General features: G+C 34.3%; 1 protein-coding gene across 1 annotated transcript; it reads left to right on the plus strand.

The window, feature by feature from the left end:
- LOC128183485 (28S ribosomal protein S15, mitochondrial-like) lies at positions 1-26285 on the plus strand. The gene is made up of 7 exons (XM_052852494.1): positions 1-248; positions 15780-15929; positions 16308-16386; positions 16979-17027; positions 17392-17476; positions 17980-18038; positions 25476-26285. The coding sequence occupies exons 1-7, from the start codon at positions 77-79 to the stop codon at positions 26007-26009; spliced, it is 1128 nt and encodes a 375-aa protein (XP_052708454.1). The 5' UTR covers positions 1-76; the 3' UTR covers positions 26010-26285.

A 26285-nucleotide genomic window follows, 5' to 3' on the forward strand; every position in this document is an offset into this window, starting at 1 on the left:
AACGCATGCGTTGAAATTCATAACATGCAAGAGCATCCGGTCATGCTGTTTCTGTAGACCGATTAAAGTTAATGCAATGTTTTCTTTCTCAAAAGCGTGTATTTTTGTTGTACAAGAACAATGCATCGCCGGAAGATTTGCTTTATATTCATCAAAACAATTCTTATGGACAAGTTCATGCTATAGTGCATCAAAAGTAACTTATCTGAAAACAACAGAAAAGGTCAAATTAGGCCTTCAATATAATGGTATGTTCAATGATTTTTTATATTTGTTTGTTAACCTTTTGCTAGAGAGGTAGCATTTCACGAGTAGTATTTATCGTACTAAATGGCATTTAATAGATCTTGTTGACACAGTTATGATGCCAATTTCCCGAATTATCTCTATTATTAAGGTTTTCCGCTCCCAGCGGAAAACCTTACTATTATTCTGAAAAATTTTCAAATTTCTTATTAGGGTTTTCCGTTTTTCAACGGAAAACCCTTCTGTTATTCTACTGTTTCTTATTATTATTTTTTTTTTTTATCCGCAAATTTTGTGTAGGCCATTTCTCGTACATTTGTTGTCTGATTGTTATGAAACTTTCAGGGTATGTAGACAATGTTAATATCTCGAGACGTTTTTTTCAAATTTTTAAAATTCACTTCCGGTTATAAGTTATTGCCCTTTAATTGAAAATTGGGGGGTCTTTTGTCCAGAGTTGATCTCGGGAACTACAAAAGATAGTTGCATGAAATTTAGCAGAATTGTTGGTAACATTTTATAGTTTTGCTGGCATGAAAAGTTTGGCAAAATGTTTTTTAGTTTTTAAGCTATTTGCCGGTAAAGTATAAGGTTTTGGGAGGGTCTGAAATTTTGTTGTTCTTTGTATAATAACCTTTAAACTAAAAATATTTTGTTAATACATATAGAGCAAAAGTTGTTTAGAATAACGAGAGCTTTCATTTAAAATTAAGAAAAAAGGGCTGGCCCCTATAATTAGGGGTCAGCAGCTCATACACGTATTTTTCTGATAGCAAAAATCGTTATCATTTTATGAAAAAAAATTAATTCAGTTATTGTTAATATATTAGATAATGTCATTTGGTGTCAAATTTAAAAAGTTCTGTGCCCTATTTTTTTCAAATTTCATAAAACAAATATGTGTGAATCGTACATGAACGAGTTAATTTGTCTACATAGACACACAAGCGAACAAATGCCGTTTTAAGGCCCAGGCATTTACTGCATTACATTGTGTTGCGTCTTAGATAAATTGTTGTGATTCAATTTCATTTTTTTTCATCTAGGCTATATCATTTATGAATTCAACTACTTATTTAACACGTTCTAATCGGCCACGCAGAACAAATGTTTGCAAATGTTTGTCGCGGACCCGCGAATGTAAACAGTAACGAACGGCATTGTAGAAAAGAGAGAGCGTAATGCAGAAGATAAGTTGTGCATTTTTCGGTGTACACATGCATTTTCAAGTTACTGTGAAACATATGAACATGCACAGGGAACAATACTACATATTTGTATAAGGAGGGATATATTCTCGTGTGAATCGTTTACGAGGAAATTCTGACAGCCACACTTCTGTCGACCATGTCGACGGATGTGTATGTTTCCATTGATCAGCCGTTGATAAGCTACGAGTAATAAAGGGGAAAAGATGGACATTAAAGTGTGTGATCTATTTGGATGTTACTGAAGAAGGTGAGGCTTTTTATTCCTTTTAAAGTTTCTTGTCTATAGTGGTTAAAATGTCAGCATGTTAACTGGTTAACATTTAGTCTATAGATGTACATGTAAGTACGTGCACACTGTCACTGATGTATGTTATTTTTCTAGTCCAGACAATATAAATCCTTTTAACAGAATTGAATCCCAAATGTTGTACCTTTCACTTGTTTTTTTCTCCTTTTTACCAGAATTTTGTGTAAATTACAATTCAATTTATTGACAAAATCCACATGTGGCGAAAGTCATACATACAGTATACAAATATACATGTAGTTGGTACTGTACATAGATTTTCTTATGATATGTCCATCGCGTATGAATTTACAAATATATCTTGATGATTTAACATCTGCTGGGTTAAGAATTTTATAAGAATTACAGAGTTAGATGTTTTGTTATGGTGTGGGTGTTTGTTTACTAACGTGTACTTTTTACATTGTTTACTGGATGTTTAGACTTGCTCGAGGTTCATTGGTGACTGGAAAGGATGACCGAATTTATCTATTTAAAAAAAAATCAGATTGTGAATTTTCAACTCAAAATTCAAAGCAGGGTCTAATTAGAAACATATGTCATTGATCATATTCTTGTGCGGAAGACTCCAAATGTAGACATAAATACCCTGTAGACATACATGTAACATCAAGTAAATAAAATTGTATACTTCAGACTTCAGAGTTAAAACATGACTAAAAAGTCTTTAATATTTTTATGATGCCGATCAATGTATCATTAGAGAGGTTTAGCAGACCAACGGGTACCCGGTACATGTACTTGTACATGTAGTTTACAAGTTAGAACTATGCGTACCACTCTACCAGTTCACATAATTTTTCTTGTTTAGCAGTTTTGATGTGTACTTGAATTGTCCTTGTTAATGTTTAAAATGTAATTTTTCATTTATATTCTCTTTTTTTAATCTGACTACTGGCAGTACTGGCATGCCAGCAGTTCTTGTCGAGGACCATTTCTCGCTGGTGCAATGTTACATCATATTTTCGTATATAATTTTATGTGTTGATAAAATGACGTAACAATGCACTGATGAAAAATGGTACTCAACGATAACTGATCGCATGCCAATATTGATTAATTACAGACAAAAATTGAAGGTTGCAAGTGTTATTTTTTATTGAACACCATTGTTTAAAATAACTTTTTATATATGTGACGGTCAGACCGGTTTAAATACCAGTGTTCAGTTGGTAGAGCACCTGACTAGAGATTCAGGGGGCCCAGGTTTAATTCCTGGTTTGGTCCTTCATTATTTCTCCCATCCTGTTACAATATTAAGGCTTGGACGTTTCTGTACTTAGCCGATTCGGTACATATCACTATACATGAGATGCGATACGATACATATCACGATACATTGCAACTAAATGAAAACATGAATAAGGGTTAAAAATTTATTCAATCTGTCGATGTATTACCGCATGTCCAAAGTTATTTTGATATATTTAAAATGAGCGTTGCACAATTTACAAATTACTTAAGTCTCATATACACTACTTTTTCATTAACAAGTAATCCAAAAGTTGTCCACACTCCAGATTTAGCTTCCTACAGGTTTGACAACTTTACGAGGTTTTCCGCCATCTTTGTACTTTCATATTAGGCGCGCAGACTAAAAAATAGCCGATATATGAAGCTCAGATATTTTTGGAAAATAAAACAAAGTCCGCATAAATGTAACAATCCAAATATCGTCAAAATAAATACCGTGATGCACCGGTGCATCGGTGGATCGTTCCATCCCCATACAATATTGGTGTTGTAACCAACCCCCTGGAACTGACAGGTTAACTCCTGCCAGGGGAAGAGCCAGGGGTGATCTTTGAGGGTGAAGATCATTTAAGGGGGGGGGGGGATGTGATGGTCAGACTGGTTTGAATACCGGTGCCAGATACATGTAGCTCAGTTGGTAGAGCACTTGACTAGAGATTCAGAGGGCAAGGTTCGAATCCCAGTCTGTTCTGTCATTATTTCTCCCATCTTGTACATATATATCAGATCTATTCAAGTCAGTGTCAGCTACATTATGCATAAACAATTTTACCCGCTCCTAAACCACAAACTTTCTTATTAGTGGATTCAGCTTACTGCTGATTGGCTGCTGTTGCAGCAGACTTATAATATATGCACGCACAAAACACAATGAACTTATCAGAGAATGAAAAATTCATCGAGTTACTTTCAACTGTTGGAATTTGGGTATTTTTTAAAAATGTATACTTGTGACAAAACATATGATTATGTGGTACATACAGCTGTAGCTTTATGAAGAAAATTTTGGTTAGACCATATATACCTATCATGCAAGTAAATGATATTTACAAAAAACTTGCAATTTATGGCGCACGAAATATACGCTAGTTTTATAAAGATTGACATACATGTAATGTAACACATTCTGTGAAAAATAATCTATTAAAAATTCTTCATTAAGTTTACTCATACATGTTTTATGCTTATTACACATAGTATTGTTTTTAAAAAATGTAATTTAAAAGAAAAGAAACCAAAACCCTCGCCAAATTTATTTGCAAAAAAAAAAAACCGGTAGAATTGATAAAACATGGTATACCAGAAGGAAATACATGTACTTTGAGCTAATTATTTCTTTTTTTTTATTTCAGCTCAAAACAGCCTCTTGTTACCACATGGCTTTTACCGGTACCTGTTGATTCTTGTGGGTCAGCTCCTGAGATTAACCTGTCACCTCTATCCACATGCATATTCCTTGTGTTCTACAGACTATTTACCGGTAATTCAAATTAAATCCGATAATGCATGAACAATAATGGAACTTGAAGAAAGCATCATGCCATGTTGTGGTTTGTGTTTGATAAGAAATTATGAAAACAAAATTAAGGCTGTTTAAAGAAATTCATAATTGCTGTGAAAATTTGTTTTTCAATAAAAGTATGCAATTATGTTTCCTTTATTTTTTATTTCATAAAGATATTTAGATGTGTTTACATAATTGAAAAATCCCCCCCTCCCCTCTATTTAATTGTCTGCATTAAGATTACATGTAGGATATGTAAATGTACATTTGACTTTGAAATAACATCTGCTATGATAATTACTTTTGAAATGAACAAGAAACAACCTATTTCTACCTTTCTAAGGTATATATGCAAAAAAAAAGTAGAAAAACATGTCAAATTTGAACATTTTTCATGGAAATCAACTCTGTCTCCAGCTACCTGGGTGTTTGAAGTTTATTTTAATTTAAGGCAGATGTCTAACTTGTAGGTTGTATCTTACTATTTTAGCATGGTTAGAAGGAGACTAGAAATCAAAATAGATTAGATATTCACTAAATATGATTGTTAGCTTACTTTTTTTCATAAAAACAAGAAATCACAAGCAGGACAGCTGTCTATTTGTTAATTAAAATGGTGTAAATCATAAAATAAACAAATAATTAGGATCAAATTTTAGAATCATTGATGATTGTTTTCAAATATGTGTGAGAAATGACTCAAGGAAATTGCCATAAGTTTCATAAAATTAGGTTAAACATTTTTAACCATGACTTTTTATGAAAATCAAAAGATGGGGGGGGGGTATACATGTAAGGATATTTCTAAGTGATGTGAAGCTTTTATCATGATTATATAATGTAGATGCATGTTGTATTGAATAAGGTTTCTTTTCAAAGGTGGTTGAACAACAATTGACCTCTAAAAGGTCAGGTAAAGATGTTTTACTATGGAGAACCCTGTAGATCTGTGTTTATTAATGGAAATTGGAAATGGGGGGTTCACTTAAATGGCCATATTTTTATTAAACCTCAATGGAATTTGCAATATGTAGTATTCTTTTTCTCAGAATTGCATTAGCTTTCTTATTCTAAGACAAACCGTCTTTTCATTAAATGTTAGTGTACTAATTGCAGTTAAAGGTACATGTACAAGGAATAGTTTCGGATAAAGAACCGTCAATATTTTTGTAAAATTGATAGTGACTGTACGTGAAGATTTACCAGTGTTGCGTAGATTCATGAAATGAATTTTAATGTTTATCAATAGTTAATGGGATGTCTCTTGTTGGAATTGGTAAGGCCTAAAAAAAAATAGTGTGTTTAGGGTAACACTGATGAAAAAATTAGGTTAGGTAGGTGGGGATTTTTTTTTATTTTATCTATTTTTTTTTGGCCTGAATCCTAAGAATGTTTGTTTGTTTCATATTTAAAAACGTATTTTTTATTGGAAATAAGATGAAATTCACAGTCGGATAAAATCAGGCATCTAAAAATGGTAGGATCGGGCCATTTTTGTAGGTTAGGTCGGGTTACCCGAAACCCACAACTTTTTTTTTTTAGGCCTAAGCAATATTAAGGCCCCTAATTTTAAGTACATGAGAAGCAGTAATAAATTGTGAAACTTGCGGCTTTGACTGTTGTGTTGCCTTTACACAGTGAAATTGAAGGTTACAAACTGGAGGTTATATAACATGAAATGGAGGTGGATGGGATATTATATGCCTATTTAGTATGTACTGGGTATGAGGACAATAGCAAGTTTATTGTCCCCCAAGACAGCAACTATTTCATGAGGCAAAGCCAAGGGAAATAGTTGCTGAGGGGTGGGACAATAAACTTGCTATTGTCCAGATAGTCAGTTAATTGGTATATTATTGTACCGAAAAAAACTTTATTTGTCAGCGATGCAGAATTTCTTGATGATAAACAAATTAGAGTTATCAAACTTTGTATTTAATGCGGTGATCTAATTAGGTCAGAGGTGTTCCGAGTTTAAAAAGGAGGGAAATCAAATTCTGCTGATGAATGGTTTTGATGACTATTCACCATGGGCAGATAGCATGGATACTATTTCAAATTAGATAGAAAGCAAGTTTGTGTGGGCTTCTAGTGATCAGTTTGTCCGTCTGTCCATCCGAGATCGCTTGACCGGAGCATAGCTTCTCTCCCCTTGGCCCAATCTGGCTCATACCTCATCCACAGGGTTCCTTTGGGTTAAGGATGTGCTGTGACCTTGAACCATGTTGTTAGGTATAAGGTTAAGGTCATAGTAGAATTACATATATAACATCCTTGTCTGGGGCATATCTTCTCTCCCTTTGGTCCAATCTGGCTAATACTCACAGACTGTCTCTATCGTTAATCGATGTGCAGTGACCTTGCATGGAATTTCTAGGTAAAGGGTGAAATATCATATCGGATCATGCAAAAATCCTTTTTTCAGAGCATATATACTTTCTACTAACCCCTATAGGGCTCAGACTTCACATAAGCAGAGCTTTTGAGTAAAGGGTGTGTAGTGACCTTGAACCTATTTTCAAGGTAAACTGTGAAGGTCATAGCAGAATTATATTTAAAAAATCCTTGTCTGGAGTACATCTTCTCTCCCTTTGCTCCAATCAGGCTCATACTTCACCCACATGATGCCTTTGATCAAAGGATATGCAATGACCTCGAATGATATTTGTAGATCAAGTGTCAAGGTCATATCAGATCACACAAAAATCCATATTTTAAGAGCATATATATACTCTCCTTTTAGCCCCTAATTGGCTAATATTTTGCCTAAACAGAGCTTATTGGTTAATGGCGTGCAGTGACCTTGAACCATGTCAATGTGAAGGTCATAGCAGATCTTACTGAAATTAGTTTTAGACAGTAGATTATTTCCCGGATATGCTTAATCTTGGTCAGATTCAACAAAAATGCCTATATGTTAGGGGCAATGAAACAGCTAAATGCCAGCTGGAAAAATTTCAAGTTATAGGTCAAGGTCAAAGCAAAATTCTCTAAAATAACATCAGCGGGGCCCTTTGAAATGTTCACCATCAATAGTAATTTTAAATAAAAATATTCACAGAGGAATAATAAAATTAAGTAAACTATACATCGATAAGTTTCTGACAATTGATGATGCAACAAGCACATAGTACGAAAGGTTAACCCTTTGAAAAGCAGTGTAGAGGAAATGTTGCTCAGAATTATGTTTTAAACAAAATTGATTTTTTACGGACATTTTAATTTTGCATTCTGGGTTAAGAAATTAGATGTTAGTTCCAGGTAAAGTTAACTTTTACCTAAAATGAAGTCAAATTTGGTAAGTCGTACTTAAAACCATTCGGATTTTGTTAAGTCATACCAAGAATCATTCGATTTTTAAAATCTTTTTTGTACCTAAGTTACTTTTGTCATTAGATTAAGAACACTGCTTCTTAGAGGTACTTCTAGCATTACTTTCGACATTAGCGGAAAACCCACTCGTTGCTTTGCAACGAGCTTTGCTCTAGTTATTTTTTTTTTCTTCTAGACGCCAACTTTGATCCTTAATATCTCGCTCGCTTGTTAAACGATTGTTTTGAAATTTTCAGGACTGATAACATGCCGCGTGATGTTGTCGTTGCATATTTTAGTTGAGGAAAATCCCTATCCGGTTTTGAGTTATTCCCCTTTTAGTAAAATTTAACGACTTCTTTTGTCCAGGGGGTTTTGCTTTAACGATGACTGGCAGAGTCTTAAAGATGGGCTGCTTTGAAAGCTAATACATTGAATTTGTGCAAGATATATTTTATTTATTATTTAAATGCAAATGAAAGGGGTGGTATAGATGTTGAAACAAAAGTAAGAAAAAAAAATCAGAAAAATTCGCGTATTTTTCGTGTTAGTATTCTACCTGATAAAAATTTGTTATAACATATATTTTAAAAGTTCTTGGTCTTACCCAGACCTTTCATTCGGTATACAGAAAAAGGGGCTGGCCCCTATAATTAGGGAGTTAGAGGCGTCCAAAGTTTCTTGTCAATAACTTAAAAAGGAATAAAAATTTCTAATGCATTATTTAAGCAAAGTTGTAAAGAAATTAATTTTGAATCCTTCCATAGTATTCAATTTAATGTTTTCGTAATTTATAGTCAGTATTTGAAGAAACAATTGTTGTCAGTTCGGTCCATTTTTGTGGGGGTGTGCACGTTTATGAGGTTATGAAAGGGCTTCTTGTAATGCACTAACTGATACATGTAGCGCGCAAAAATAATTCCACATAAAATTCCCAAATGTTTTTATTCATATGTACATTTTCATTTCATAAAGATGAACCTCTTTGACCTTATTTTTGTTGTTTGTTTCATAACTGTGCCCCTGTCTATATTTAGATGCATTGCGATACTCAGGTAACCGATCGATAGGAGAGTCGCTAGCTGTATTCAGGCTGTCGCCTAGACGACAGTGCATGTGCTTGTAGAGCTGGACGTACACGTTTAACGCCCCACTGTGTTACTGTAACAGAGACATTTTGAATTGTTTCAGTACTGGGAGATGTGTTAATAAAATGGTTCCAATTAATGTGTGGTAATTAAACTCAACTTTTCTACAATACGTATACACAGCCGTCTTTTAAAACACAATGTGTATTACTGACATGACAAATGTACGCTGGCAATTTAAACGAACGCGGGATTGCTCCCGATAGAACATTTTTTTTAAAGCAAAAAAAAAAATAAATACTGATTTGCGATGGATATAATATAATTATTATCGTGGAGATGATTTTAAAAAGTGAACTTAATATTCGTATACGATAATATTTGAATCCAAAGCCGCAAGTTTTAAGTTACGGTTATTATGGATATTAATTATTACTTGCCCCGCGTTTCATGTTTTTTACTTGCAAAACATCTACAAACGAAAATACCAAACAACCTTCAGCAGCAACGTATAAATTATTTATTCCATACACAATTCTAAAGAGGTAATTAAATAAATTTTATAAATGCTTTATACTTGTACTCGCTATCTTCCATGGAAAAAGTGGCATGGAAAAAATGTTGTTCAATGTTCATCAAATACGCTGTAGCCTTAGCAATCGAAAATAATTAACAAACTGTATATTGATAGATTGACATATTAACAAACATTCAGACCCGCAATGTGTTTTTTACAAGTTCTATAAAATGTAGACTCAATGACTGAATTCTTTACCGTTTTCCGTCTGGGTTATTTTGAATCACGTGTGTACGTTATGTGTAGCCATATAGATGAACACTTTAAGTGTTTAATTTTTAAAAGAAATTGTGTACATGCAGAGCAATGCAATGCTAGGACAATTAAATTCCAACAATGTATATGGTGAGGCCGGTCGGACTGATACTTGTTCTGCTTGTTCTAGAAATAGTGAATGTAAGACGAAGTATTGGGGTGTTATATTTTAAACAAATATAAGTATTGCTTTCTTAAAAGCTTGCATTACTCAACTTATTGGAAGCATTCTTAGTTACCTTAGCTGCATATATGTACCGCTCGGTCTGTATCCCGGAAAAATTGACTACCATCCGAAATTTTTCATACAATGTCTACAGACTTGCAGCTAACATTAGAGAGGTTTAGCAGACCAACGTGTACGTGTACTTGTACGTGTAGGTTACAAGTTAGAACTACGCGTACCAGCTCAATTACTTTTCTTGTTTAGCAGTTGTAACGTGTACTTGTACGTGTAAATATTTTAATGTAATTATGGATATCCTCTCCTACTAAGCTGAGAATGTGGGTTATAAACGAAAAGTAGGAATTCTGCATGTGTTAATTTTATTAAACATCATTTATTATATATGCACATTTTCATTTATCGCAAATTAATAAGATAATGGAGCCACTGCATGTTTTGGAGGAAGAGATGCGTGAAATAAAACTCCAATAACATATTAAACACTAATGAAAATTTATGTTGGTAGATATCAGTATTCGCACTGAATATTCAGGCTTAAGAAAAGTTAACATTCTTATTAAAATTAATAGACAACAGGGAAACAGAGGCTACAAGTTCGACCTTACGGGTACTTTGCAATTTACACGTATGTTCATTCGGGTACATACGTGTAGAAATTCGTCATTACACAAACTGATGACGTAATGCACATATTTTCCGTTCTACACGTACACGTACGCGTACACGTTGGTTTGCTAAACCTCTCTATTACCTTTAAAAATACATTTTAGAATTTGCCGCTGTTTATAAATTCATTAAAAGACGCGCAGAATCAAGTGGTAATATGTCGTTTGATATGGGATTTATGACGTCTATTTATATTGTTTTCGTTAAAATTATTTCATTATTTAGAATTCAAGCTTGTGGGTGGAATGAAATCAGTTTCACATGTTATATTACATAAAGAAGTCCTCTCCCCACTTTTTCTCGCAGCAACTATTTTTTTAAAATTTACATTAAAAAAAATTGAATTATCATGGAGTTGCCCCCCCCCCCCCCCATTTTGGTAGCATGTAAAAAAAATGGCATGAAAATCATGAAATAATGAGTGAAATTTTGAAAATTTTGGAAAATTCAAAATTCTTTTTTTTTTTCTTTTGCTTGTCAAGATTTGTTGGGTGAGTTTGCCCCCCCCTTTCAAAAACGATGCTACGAGCCTGGAAATTACTCATTTCTTTATTCCCCTCTTTAATAAACAAAACAAACCAACAAACATAACTGATCCAGATAAATATAATTACATGTATCAAAACTAAACTTAAAAAACAAACTTCACATTCATCCTTCACCCACAATATTGCATTTTCGATATTTGTCATCGTTGTAGACCTGTGTAACAATCTATTAAGTAGGTGCTTGCACGACAAAGAACCCCTTGCTGATCTACATTTTCATTAACGCATACAAAGAAAAAATATATTTTGATTTTTTTTTTTTTTGTAAAAAAAGAGAAGAAATTGGTTCTCAGTCTCTCTTTCTGCCTGTTTGTAAGCGGTTAATCCAAGTTCATTTTGAATATCCTTTTGCAATTTAAAAAATGCGATGTAAATTTTTTTTCATGCAATTTTCGGATTAAGCAATGAAGAGTTGTTTCTTGAAATTTTATTAGACCAGAAAATTGTAAAATGCTAGCATTGAAAATTGTGCCCGATTTCATTCTTTTTTTTAAGGTAAAACTTTATTGATTTAAAAAATGATTCTTTGAGACAAACAAATTGACATAATCAATAAGAGTTTGACAATCTCTAACTGCAGGTCTGTAGCTTTTAGTCTGAAAAAGAATCGGAGGGACGACCTACATGTAGGACACAGATCATCCATCCGAATTTCTTGAAAATTATCATTTCTTTCGTACGCGGACGCAGTACTCACCGAGACTAAATGGTTCGTATCTTAAGTTTTAAGTTTTAACTGCTTTGAAAGGTAATATTGGTTTTCTGATAATTATGAACTTGAATAATTAAATAAAAATGGTTAAAATTACAGTAAAATTACCGGCATCGGTCTTCTCCATGCGCGGATCTAGAATGGGAAGGGTTCAAGCGCCCCCGCCCCCCCCCCCCCCCCCCCCCCCAGCGAAAATTTCTTTCAATAACGTGTACATTATAAACTTACCAAATATGCCTCGGAGACATCCCTTGGCAAACTCAAATAATCGTCTGACTTTTCAACCCCCACTCCGGAAAAATTTTCTGATCCGCGCATGTTCCCCCTCCTCGAAATACAAAATTATTCTTCAAAACCCCCTGTAAAATTTCCAGGATCACCGCATATATACTAAGAGATTCATTGGCGCTTGCGTTCGATAAAAATGCGTGTAAAACGTTTGCCAATGGTCTTTTTACCTTCGTACCGGGCATAACCACAGTCCCACTCTGCGAATCAAATTAGAGACAACGTGTTAAGATCTGTATGTGTTTATAAACATGTAGTATCATTGTGCAAAATGCACTGTTCAATTATAATTTTTTTTTTTGGACTTTACTTGTAAAATTCAACATCTGTTTCGTAATTTTTTCTCACAGTTTATTTCTTACAAAGTTTCTCTTTTATTTAGTGATTGACACTTTTCAGACTTTATATGTGATTTCAAAGAGACATAGTGTCATGTATCAAGGACTGTTAATCTCTTAAAACAAAATTGTGCAATTATCAGATTTTCATTTCTTGGACATCAAAGATTCAATGAGTTTAGTAGTCCTATACTCGGCACTAAATGGGCTCAATCATTAAAAGCTTAGCTTTAAATGATAGATATACATTCTAGCAATACATATACAAAAGAAAATATGCATGTTTACATGCTAGTTTGTTTGTTATCACCTCTCAGACGGGTGTACCCCCTTGCGAAAATTATGAAATTTTCCAGACGTCCGTTTTTCTTAAAAATAATTACCAATTTTGGGAAAATTAGAACTGAACATACAAAATAGAGTATAAATATTTATTTAAACCATATCTCATCAATAATTTTGCGCAAATTGTTGTAAGTAAGTACGCTTTATGGACCTGATGTATCAAAATAGAATACAAAAATGCAATGCAAGTATCGCGTTTGGTAATTTTTTTTACTATTTTATGGACTCAAACTTAAACTAATGGTGTTTATTCTATAGATTGTCATCTTAGAAAAAAAGATTTGGTAAAATAAATTATATGTTGACGGATTACTTTTCACGCTATAAGCTCTAAACCAAGTAGACCCTGACGAAAAAATCCGTAAAAATCACGTTTTGCTACAGTTTCCTGCCTAGATCTGTCAACAATGTTAGATATCATTTAAACATTAATTAATTGACGATTGTATAAATTCGAAATAGCTTCTGTCTCTAAATTTAAACCGGTTTTAGTAAAAGAAAAATAAAATTTCGGGGGGGGGGGGGGGGGGGGGGGGGCATCAAAACAAAGAAGATATAAGTATACCTGAGATCCTGGTTAATCAGACACTTCGTTTTTCATTTTACTTTAACAGAATCGAGTTTCTCAACATTAATCATTTCTATCTCTCAAAGAATACATATATTACCGTTCTAATTGCTTATTATTGCCATTGTTTACAACAGCGATGTAGAGCAATATCAATACCGGGTATCTAAAACGCTTTGTAAAAGTCGAACCAATATTGTAAAATCCGTATTATGACGTAGTGCGATACTCGGACTACTTTAATTATTTTATATCTGTGAACCTTTCACTCAGCGTACTTATATCATTACCTGTCAATTTATACTCATTGTTAAGATTCTTATAAATAGTTATGTACAATTGTCAATGCGCAGTCTGGAATATGGCAGCCAGCCCCGGCCACGTCCGACTCTCCCAGAGTCTTGAGTCCGGAGGCCTCTACCGGCCATATCCGACTTCTTTGTATCATGTCTGTCTGTTAAATTGTTATAATGTTGCCATCGTTATGTCTCGTCCAATTTATGTGGAATCCTGCATCAAATGCCTGTTTATTTCTCTGGTACTGTATACTGGTGGACCTTCGGGAATACGGCAAACCTACCCTTCGTTTTAGCTTACGGCCCACAGCGCGCCACAACCTTATACACTTTACGCCAACATTCCCTCACCCGGTTCGTACTGCACACGACCGATGCAGATCCAGACAAATTCTCTAGCACCGTAAAACCTACGCGGTCACAGAAATATAATAATTTGTTTCTCAGTGTTTATACATCTAATATTGTACTATGGTCAGCTATCGATTCTTTGTAATACGTCACAAGTATGACGCAGCTACGACGGAAAACCTAATCGTTGCTTGCAATGAGCTCGTCTCTAGTTACAGCTATTATTTAACAAAATTAACTTCAAATTATTTAGCAAAAAACTGCATATTAAGAAGAAAAAATGAAAGAAATAATACACAAATTCTGTACAAATATTTAATTCCAAAAAACTCCTCGGATATTTGACTACAGATTAGGTCACATTTAATTGCCTCTGATTCTCTTAATCATAATTACCAGCCCAGTAAAGTGAAGTTGTGCAGTTTGTTTTATGCTGATGCATAACCGTTACATGATGTAAAATTGGTGACTCTCAATCTGCACATGAATTTAACAAACTTAATTTTTCGAGGTCGGTTAGAGTGTGTAAGAGAATTAAGGTCTGAGGCAAGTAAAGCACAGGCACTTGTTTCTGAGAAAAAAATTTACCCTATAGTATAATAATAACATATATATATAGTGTTATTATTATACTATAGGGTAATTTTTTTTCTCAGAAACAAGTGTTTGTGAAGTAAAGTGAGAATAATATGATTTACAGTGCAACCTTTGTGGAAATCGCAGCATCAATTAAATTGTTAGTATACATGATAAAGAATGAAAGTATGGTTTACCGAATGCTTGCATCAACATAAATAAAAATGAAACATTCAGGTTTAACGATGTGGTGGTTTGTAGGGCAAAGCCTCGGTTTTAAGGGCAAAGCCAGTAATGATCACAATTTCACTACCACATTCATAAGAAACATGTGGTTCACCATTGGATCCACCTATATATTTATTTATTCATTTACGCTAGAGGTTGTGCAATCAGTGGCGACATTGTGACGTCATGTTATTAGAGTAGACATCACTCGACAGTTTCCGTCAAGGTAACAATGCTCTGAAGAATTTGAAAAGAAAATAGTTGCGAAACAAGTTTTAAGAGTCAGCAGAATGTTTTATTAATCTTTGAAATGCATGACATTCTTAAAAAATACATTTTTTATTTTAGTTTCTGTTCTCTTGAGATCATGACATTGTTAGCCATTTTCAATTTACATGCAATAGTGGGTACGAAGATAACGACAGAATTTTCAGTATGTCAAAGGTAGCAATAGTCCGCATTTTTTGTTTCGCCCAGGCGTTGTCTTTAGAGCTCACACTGCTTGCTGGAGCTTCGGCTGGTGAGCTGGGCTAACTATCTGTAGTCAATGGCCTGAAGAATTTAATGGTTTCTTAGAGTTTGTGTGGAAATAGGATTAATCAGTCTAAAACTAGGGCAATGTAAATTGCAATTGTTTAACACACAAGCTGACAGTAAACAAAGGCTTTGAAATGAATGTCCGTATTCGATTTACTATACAAAAACAAGATTGTCCGCTGACCCTTACTATGTTGTAAAACTTCGTGCTTTTTATATACAGTAAATTCAGCGCTAAAACTTGCTGATTCTTATGGATTAGATATCAATAGGTGATGTAAGGTAAAAAATTCTGCTTTGAATAATTTGAATCATGAAAATAGGGTTTCTGAGATGCTCAAAAATGTATCAAATCAACAAATAATAAATGTTTTTAAATTCCTAGAAGCTGCATGGAGCACAACACAGATTCGAAGCATTAGTTATGAAGAGAAACAGAAAAAGCAGAGAACTCATGCCCAGAAGATGATCGATATGTTTGACCTACCAACAAAGAAAAAGAAATTTGAAACAAGAAAGCCATTTGATTATTCAGGTAAATTTTCTTAGTAAATAACTTTGTGTTTTGATTTTAGGTATAATTGTATTTGGTAACACCTCAGAAGGCCCAGGCGCTAGTTTCATTCAGGAGGTCTGTTAACTAAACATAATAACATAGTGTTGTGTTGTGTATAGTTAACAGACCTCGTGAATGAAACAAGCGCCTGTGTCAGAAGTTCAGACTCTTAATTTTGTCTGCATCAAGATATCACTTGAAGCCTTGCAATGATTCTGTATACAGGGATATTTTTGCCCCCTGTTATTTTTGCCCTTCAACACTTGCAAACAGTTTTGCCTCATCTTGAATACACCCAGACACGGTCAGTTTGTCATATAGTAAAGTACTCATTCAAATTATTTTTTTGTGTTTTAGGAGATTTTGGAGAATTGGAACCTTTAAAGGATGATGAAACCATGTTTGTGTACAGGGGATTGGAAGACAAGTTTAAAGAGTAAGATTCCTGTGTCCAGGCAACAGCATCAGTCTCCAACAAATCCCAATGCTCTGATTTGTTAATGTCAGACATTCAGAATGTTTTAAGGGTGCTCCACACACCTAGGAAAAGTTCTGCATACAAGCCCATTCTTCTAAATTACCTAACCATAGGGATTTTTAGCATGTTTTTGACTTGAAAATGACCAAAAAAATCAGTTTTGGGGGGAAAATAAACTTTTTGAATTTTACCGCTCTTCATGAAAATTAAAGTCCCTGTCCTTGTAAGTTACTGTATTGGAACTTGGGACCTGTGGGTTGGTATACTGGATTTAAACCCATTGCGCCACAGAGCATGACACCATAATATGGCGATATAAAACTGTTTCACAATGTGTAAAATTGCCATTTTGTGATGTAATTTCATAAAAAGTAGATCCTTAATACATGTATCATTTTAATCAAGCAACATGCCATTTCCTCTAGACATGAAATATGTTGAATGTCTTGTGCTTGTGCATGTATTTGTTGTTTAGGACTGATCAAGCTTTCATGAAGTTGGATCTGCTGTTTTTTATGACATTAAAATGATTTGATGTACTGATTTGTAGATTTCCACAAAACTATAGTAAAGTGACCAGCCTTGAGTATGCTGATGGGGTAAGATTTATCTGTTGATGTTAAACTGTTCAGTATAACCTTCTTGATGTGTTGTTAGTTGAAGTTTACATGGTCAATGAATAGGTCTTATCAGCTAATAAACTTCCAGAAATGTCAATTTTGTGGTTTAAGTGATTTTCTAAGGGATGGACTTTTTTGCATGTAGTCAAATTCAACTTTTCAAAGATATGTAAATCCATGGATAATGCATCTGCCTTAAAGAAATTTTGTCATGCATCTTAATACTGATAAACATTAAATTCTTTGTCACCTCAAAAAAAAAAAATCTCTGAAAATGGTTCTTAAGAATTGTTGATAAAACTCCAGTGTACAAATAATATATACCTTTATACAAATATTGCAGCAAGAGAAAATGGCTCACAGAATATGGACTATGCAAGAAAAGTTTCTCAACATCTGCAAATATGGAGAAAGAAGTGAAATGATAAGTAAGTACCAGTTAAATAAGTATAGATTGTTTAGATAGATGTTTATAAGCCTAGGACCAGTTCTCACTACGGACTGCTGTCAGCTCTTGCCATAGCAATGTAAATGTCACTATTTAATGCTTAATAATAAGGGGTTGTGAGATTAAGAACTTGGTGAGAATTGATCTTTGGTCAGTACACCTGAGCTGTAATAATATCAGTTATAATCTATGCCTAATGATGACATTAAATTTGAAACACCAGCATTGCTTAGAGATTATGTACAAATGACTCTAAATATGCAATATTGGGAGTTAATAATGGCTCCTGAGTCATACATGTATTTATTCACTTGAGTGTCTGTCAGTGTTTTTGGCTTATTAAATGCACTGTTAAGGGAAATAACCAATGTGAAGTCTGAGCAATTTGTACCACACAAGGAATGGGGGCAAATTCTTAACAAATCATTAGGTCATCTTCACTTATGTATACTAAAATAAAATTTCAATGATTACTTTTTCTAGTTGCACAGAAAACAATCCAGATCAGAAATTTAAAGGAACATTGCCAGAAAAACAAAAAGGTAAAAAAATATACATGTATATATCCCACAGGTAAAAATATTAAGAGCAAAAAAATTGAATGTGCCAGGAAAACAAAAAGAACATGATCCGGAATGGTTTTTAATATACGTTTAGCATCATTGACTTGGCACCCATCTCTGATATCGGTTGCCAAGTTGCCCTGTTCCTTTCTCGGGCAATCCTTTTCTTCACAGAATCTGTTAAAAACCTCTGTCTACCAACTTTTCGTTTTTTGTGGCTAGACACCATGATTGTTTAGGTCATTTGTAGAATGAGGAGCGAACAATATTTAATTATGTGTTGGGCCAACAAGTTATTATATTTTTATCTGTAACAATTGAATTTTCACTTTATAAAACTTGTAATTTTGTGAAACTTCGTATATTCAAGAACTGAACAAAACTTACAAAAGCCACCTAAAAATTCAATTTTATCAAATTCACTCGTTTTTGCGTCACCATTTCTCTTTAATTTTTAAAGCATTGTCAAGTTAAATGAGCGGCAATTTTTTTTCTACTGAAATGACATAAATGAATTTGTGCTCATATAGTAAATGTTCATTAGTCACATTTCAGTGGAAAAAGCTATTTAGAGGCTAACTTAAGATGGAAATAAATTTTGAATTGTCTTATTTCAATAAATTGGTTTGCTATAATGTTCGAATAACAAAATTTTTTTCTGATATAATATAAGTTAGTTTAAATCTTATTTATTTTGAAGGTTTCAGTTACAATAGAATAATCTTCTTAAAGTAAATCCACCCTCCTGTGACGTCATACATTTTACATAAACCATGAATTCATTAAAATTCTTGCAAGTAGATTTGTAATTTCTATGTTATCATAGGTGCACATCAAAAACTCAAATCATTGTTTACTTGGAGATATTTAATAAGCATTTTTCATCCTTATATTCGACATAATTCAATAATTACAAAGGGAAATAACTCTTTTCTACTTTTCTCTAAGTGATATATCTAAATGCTATAATTTTTCTAATGTAAACAATTTTTTCTTTTTTTTTTTTTAATTAATTTTAGTTTTCTGGCAAAGTAAGCAATAAAATTTAAATAGACAAACAAGTATCCATCGACTTATATTTAATTTTTAAACAAAAAAAGTGTGATTTTCAGATGATAATTTCAGCCTTTGGTTTTTATTACCTTACATCTTAAATAGTATGGAATATACCGTATTTCACGGAATTTAGGTCGATACTTTTTTCCCCTGACATTTGGACCTCGCCCTATTCATCGCTTCGCCCAATTTATGTTTTTTTTTTTGGTTGGAATTTTGCAAAAATTTATGCAACCCTCTAATAAAATCATGAGTGTTTACTATAATACTGCTTGAATTTCTGTGTAAAAATCGTATGGATTTTAATCAATATACTGTAGTAATTTATCATTTAAACAAAATTAAATGTAAATAGATTTATTTCTTCTTACATTTCTTACTTAGAACACTGACTGAATCATTAAATGCTGTCATGCATTTTGATCGTGTGCTTACGATAAACAGGAAATCGATTTCGCGTGGTAAAAGTAAAATGAGAACCGTACAAAGGGTAATTACGGGGGGAAATATCGTCGGGTAGAAATAAAAAAAAAACAATTTGTTTTCATAATAGAATACATGAACAAGTTTTTTTCTGTATATTCAACATAAAACTTTCGATGAAATTTTAGCCAGGTGTCTCTGAAATCAGTCTGGGTAGCGCTGACTTTGTTTATACACAGTTGAACTCTCGGCACGTGCTACTCATGCCTGCAGGCTTCAATAAGATCAGAGGTTGACTCGTGTGTATATACACAGTAAAAAGTCACATAGAGACACAGGGTGGCATGTGCTACCGTAGTCATGCCTCCAGGCTAGGTAACAATCCCCCGGTTAACACCAGTTTGTACACATGGCAGGGAAGTAATAAAAAACGATCTTAAATTAAAACCGGCTGTACTGAATTATTTGGTTTGAAAATTTTGACGCAATTTCAGACATTTTCTTACGATGTTTTAAAGAAATACATTTTATTTCCCTTTTGTTTAAAACTGTGAAATAAGATTAAAAGCTACTATATGATAACGTTATTGGTTTAAACCATTTATTCATTAGAACTAGCGGTAATTTTTCGCCCAATTCTTCGAAGTCGACCTATTCATACTTTTTTAGCTCACCTGAGCTGAAAGCTCAAGTGAGCTATTCTGATCACATTTTGTCTGTCGTCCGTCTGTCCGTCTGTCCGTCCGTCTGTCCGTCCGTCCGTCTGTCCGTAAACTTTTCACATTTTCAACATCTTCTCAAGAACTACTAGGCCAATTTCAACCAAACTTGGCACAAATCATCCTTAGGCAAAGGGGATTCAAAGTTGTGAACATTAAGGGTCACACCCGTTTTCAAGGGGAGATAATTAGAAATTAATGAAAAATTTCGAGAAATTTTCAAAAATCTTCTTCTCAAGAACCAGAAAGCCAGGAAAGCTGAAACTTGTGTGGAAGCATCCTCAGGTAGTGTAGATTCAAAGTTGTGAAAATCATGACCCCCGGGGGTAGGGTGGGGCCACAATGGGGGTCGAAGTTTTACATAGGAATATATAGAGTAAATCTTTAAAAATCTTCTTCTCAGAAACTAAACAGCCAGGAAAGCTGAAACTTGTGTGGAAGCATCCTCAGGTAGTGTAGATTCAAAGTTGTGAAAATCATGACCCCCGGTGGTAGGGTGGGGCCACAATGGGGGGTCGAAGTTTTACATAGGAATATATAGAGTAAATCTTTAAAAAATCTTCTTCTTAGAAACTAATCAGCCAGGAAAGCTGAAACTTGTGTGGAAGCATCCTCAGGTAGTGTAGATTCAAATTTGTGAAAATCATGACCCCCAGGGGTAGGGTGGGGCCACAGTGGGGGGTCGAAGTTTCACATAGGAATATATAGAGTAAATCTTTAAAAATCTTCTTCTCAGAAACTAATCAGCCAGGAAAGCTGAAACTTGTGTGGAAGCATCCTCAGGTAGTGTAGATTCAAAGTTGTGAAAATCATGATCCCTAGGGGTAGGGTGAGGCCACGTTGGGGGGGGGTGTTAAAATTTTACATAGGAATATATAGAGTAAATCTTTAAAAATCTTCTTCTCAGAAACTAATCAGCCAGGAAAGCTGAAACTTGTGGGAAGTATCTTCAGGTAGTGTAGATTCAAAGTTGTGAAAATCATGACCCCTGGGGGTAGGGTGAGGCCACATGGGGGGGGGGGGTGTTTAAGTTTTACATAGGAATAAAGAGTAAATCTTTAAAAAGAAATTAATCAGCAAGATGATTCTTTATAATTGTTAAGACTTTGGCTCCAGGACAATTCTTCGGCCTCACAAGAAGGTTCAGAGTTTGATGTAGCAAAATATCCCATATATAAACAATTGTAAAGGATCTTTTTGAGAACTGCAATACTCAACATGTGATATGACTATAAAATTGAAGCAGGCAGCTATTTTTTCATTAGAATCTTTTTGTATTACTGTTTTGGGTTATTGCCCTTGATTTATTGATTCTTGATTATTTTAATTAATGCATCCACTGTTAACCAATTATTGTGATGATTATTTTTATACAATAATAAATATTCAATGTATATAAGTTGTTTTGCATAAGTAGTTTTGGGTTAGGCTGGATTAGTTTGTTTATTTTTGATTTCCAATTTTTGGATACTATGAATTATTTTAGGCCGGCACATATATAGGGACAGTGTCTATTGCTTTGTAGCGAGCGACTGTTTGGGGTTAAACTTGAACAGGTACGGAGAGATTGAGGGTGTTAACATCCCTGGTCTATCTAATCTTCGTGTTTTTCTAACCAACGATACAGAATGTGTGGTCATTTCTGCCCTGTATCGCATTAATACAAGTGTGCGGTCATACCTGCTTGTATTGGTGGTGATTGCGGCGCCTGCGTTAGGTTGAGCTGTTGGCGCAAGTGTGCGGTCATCCCTGCTTGCGTTATCTCTGCTTGCGTTAACGTTTGTACCTGTTGAGTTGCGTAGGTGTGCGGTCATCCCTGCCTGCGTAACGTTGAGTCCCTATATATGTGCAGGAGCGGTGATTAAAGTCTGCTCTTGTAAATATTGGCAGCAATCAGGGCTATCCGAGTTCCAAGGGGGAAAAATGGATTTTATTTATACAGGATCTACAGTACAGGCAACGCGGATCCCGTATTGGCCCGCGTTACCGTCACGGTATTTTTATCGTTCCCGCGATACACCATCGCGGTTTTTGATCGCGGTATGGATTGCGACCGTGATGACACCGCGACGGTGTGATTTACCGTTATTCCTGCTGCTGCTTGTTGTTGTTACTTTACCTGTACTGTACATTACAGGCAATGTAGGTCGCGTAAATCCACGTCAAATATGCGACTTCAGATTTAAGCATAACAGCTGCATTGTAAATATATTGTGGTCCATATTATTATAAAATTAATAAATTATATTTATGAAATAGAATTTCATGACATCGGAAACTACATTCGAAATACAACATAACATGATTATTATGCTGTTTAATTTTGTGATGTGTAAATAAGAACACATATCTTTGTATTTGACGTGCTTATTTCAGTTATTATTTCTATTAGTTGATAATCCTGTTTTTATAACAATCTTAAAATTAAATATTTTCATTAGATGAACTCGTATCAATGCAGAGCAATTTCATCTTCTCATTTTATAAGTTTACACGCATAGCGCCGTAAACTGTCAATACATGACTTGTGTATGTTTTAAATTGAGAAATGAACAAATGTTGGGAATCAACTAAGAGATCTATTTTTCCATTCAATAATAAAATTATCATTCATATATAAAGTTGGTGCTGCGTTAAAGCACATGGAATCATAACGTGTATCAGTATGCGTTTCCTGTGTATACATAAAAAGTTTAAGTCACGATCATTTTCTGTGTATACATGTAGTGATTAACAAACTCAGGGTAGAAAACGACATGCCCTTGAGGGTTTTCACACCTATTCACGACAAAAGAAAAAGTCTATATCGCGTACGGCTTCGTCTAATCGCACAACACCTTACGAGAGAGAGAGAGAGAGAGAGAGAGAGAGAGACGTTTAGGCGTAATTTAACGTACACTTATGTGAAATATACTAATATCCAATACTAAATATTCATAAAATTAGTATTCATAAAAGAATATGGTACACTGTGATTGAATCCATCATGCAATTTCAGATTTGAGTCCACGTGCTGCACCTGTCAATCAAATCAACCCGCTAGCTCTACCACGTGTTTCCTCCATGATAACGTTTCGTTCTATTAGTTTTATTTTTAATAAAGAAAATAAGAAGTATATTTAATTAACAGTTAAGTTTTTTTTACAATGTTCGTGATGCATGATATACTGTGTTTGGAAAGTTTAATTCGTTGTGTTTTTTCTCTATCTCTCGTTTAATTTATAATGGAGGTTTTTTGCGGGAAGGAACATCTTCAACACGTTTAGCGGTTAAAGAACGCAGTAAAATAAATCAATTATTTGATATAACTATTAGTAAAATTGTTTGATATGCATGTAGAATTCTTCTTGGTCAATCATTACACAGATTATCTACCTGCCTCATTCCTTTGTATTCTGTGCGTTCAAGCGTAGAGTGATTTCCTGTCAGTGCGACGGTTTCACACCTTTGTGTAAAACAATTGGGACTGAAGTCAAATAATGTTAACTTCGACAGTCTTAAAGCGGTTGGGGGGGGGGGGGGGGATAAGGTTACGATTACAGGATACGGGTTTACATATTTGTAGTAGCTTTATATTCAATAAGATTACATGTACATGCCCACATAAAATGATATCAATACATTTACTGAAATGTTTAAATGTTTTTTTATCGGCATGAAATGCAAAACTTTCAAAACATGTTCTTAATTTCTTTGAAATGTGTAAGAACATAAGAACAGTTTAAAAACATTTCCTTCTCAAAATTTTTTATCTAGTTATTCTGTTAAGAGAGAGAGAGAGGGGGGGGGGGGGGGGCTCGGTTGCGAGCGAACGCTAACCTCCGTAACGGCGGGTATCTGGTACACCATCACGACACCATGACATGGGATACCCACACTATCTTTCGATTACATAATTTTATGCAACTCTGGGTATCTCTAAGGCTCCTTACTCTCTCAGTCAGACTGACTCTATAAGAACACACGTCTTCGCACTCAAAGATTGTCGTCGCAAACGTAACGCACTTGAAAGTGGGAATCCTCGCGCAATTACAAACGACAAGCCATACATGTACCTAAAGTAACGCAACACAAATTCAATAAAACGTGAATTCACAAAAATTGTTCTTTACACGTAAAAGACCTTGTAAGAAATGAACGGAACATGCTAAAAATACCGGGTTGGTAATTTTATAGGAAGCCCTAATTTTTAATCACTTGCTCATCATTAGTTGACACGCATGGACTTCAAAACAAACAATACAAATGTAGGCGGACTAATTAATTGTTAAGAAAACACAATCACACTGCGTACACATTTATAATTTTATTGGCAATTAAAATCATTTCATGATAATTTTTCATTTAACGACCTTCTTAAAATATGATAATGGATTCAAAAATATTTTATTTGCAATTGCTGCACAAGTATTAAATTAAATACTTTTATAATTTATTTAATAGCTATGAAATAAAAAAAAATAGTAAAAAAGACTCCAAGTATTTCGATTATAATCTCTGTCAAAATCGGGTTAAATATCGTCATTAAATATAAAGAAACATTCAATTTATTTGTCATTCGGGGAGATAACTCCCGCTTGTATACGATACTTTCCATCGATAATTTTACCGTGGCGGGGACAGGTAGATGATGAGTTTACCGTGATGGGAACGCGGTATACCTGTCTCACCTGGCCGATCACCTCGATGTGTTTATACCGTGACGGGGCGCGGGAAACACGGGATCCGCGTTGCCTGTACTGTACATGTATTAATGTACATTGTCCAGATTGTATTATGACTCCATTAAGCTGACTTTATCATACCTGTTGTTCCTCAGGTGAGCGATGTGGCCCATGGGCCTCTTGTTTTATATTATGGCTAAAAACGGCCTCCTTCGCCCAATAAACCGTATAGACCTAAATTCCGTGAAATACGGTACATATATATTTTATTTATTTTGTGATGTAATTGAAGTCCAATAAGTTAAATAAAAGTTTTTAACTTTGAACCCATGATTTTATAGGTACGGAGTTACCTTAAATCACTCATTTTTGCAGCAAAAATAAAATAAAACTTAAAAAAAAAAAATAGCTATGATGGCTTATAAAAGCATAGTTTTATAGAAATATTTGTCTTATTATCAAATCATCAGGCCTTTATTATGAATGTAGAATTGTATAGTTTGTTCTAATTTCAAATTACACATCACTTACTTATACTGTCATTTCTTAAACAGGATACTTTAGCAAGAGTGATATTGTTGGAACAAATACAAGGACGTAAAAAAGAATTGAAAAAGTTACGAAAGAGAGACTACAAGAGATTTATTTGGTTACTGAAGGAGCTAGATCTCCTCTACAGACCACATCCTCTGTATGTCGACTTGAATACCAGACGTGCAAGAATGCGACAATACTTGCGAGATGAAACGTGTCGAATAATCCGAGAGAAAATCAACGCAGTATACACCAGACTGGACAGTGAGAAAGAAAACTTCTACACCGAGAAGGAAAAAGTTTTATCAGAGATTCGTAAGGACCTGTCTGATCATAACATTAGTGCTTACGACGTCCTACAAAACGTCAGAAAGCTCCGACAGGAGAGGGTGGTGGAGAGACAGAACAGAGCCCCGCCCACCCCCAACACGTACAGGTGGATACAGTCCGATAAGGACCGCAAAAAGGCGGAGCGCAGGGAGAGGGACCTACACAGGAACGCCCTGGTTAAGAAGGGCATGCAGAAGCTAGCCCAATCAGAGGAGGCTTCATGAAAAAAAATTCTTAAATAAAAAATATAACATCATTTGTATTTGTAAATTGCATTTTCTCACGTTCAACAAAATGCAAAAATCCTTTATTTTGTCCTATTTCTGGAGAAATTGAAGTTATAGGTATTTGGACTTGGTCAATTTTCATGAAACATTATTTATCCTTTTAATATTCTTTGAACTATGGTAAACCTATTCTGAAAGTTGGTGATATGAGAGAAAAATTTTATTGATGAGGTACTTTAATCCCATCTTTAAGATTAAAGATAATACAAAGTT

The sequence above is a fragment of the Crassostrea angulata genome, chromosome 5 (genome assembly GCF_025612915.1).
Source record: "Crassostrea angulata isolate pt1a10 chromosome 5, ASM2561291v2, whole genome shotgun sequence".
Taxonomy (NCBI): Eukaryota; Metazoa; Mollusca; class Bivalvia; order Ostreida; family Ostreidae; genus Magallana; species Magallana angulata.

Coding starts and splice junctions, on each gene's coding strand:
- LOC128183485 (XM_052852494.1), top strand. CDS start 77: ATGTTTTCTTTCTCAAAAGCGTGTATTTTTGTTGTACAAGAACAATGC. Junction 17,028..17,391: donor GCCTTGAGTATGCTGATGGG/GTAAGATTTATC, acceptor CAAATATTGCAG/CAAGAGAAAATGGCTCACAG. Junction 17,477..17,979: donor AGAAAGAAGTGAAATGATAA/GTAAGTACCAGT, acceptor TACTTTTTCTAG/TTGCACAGAAAACAATCCAG.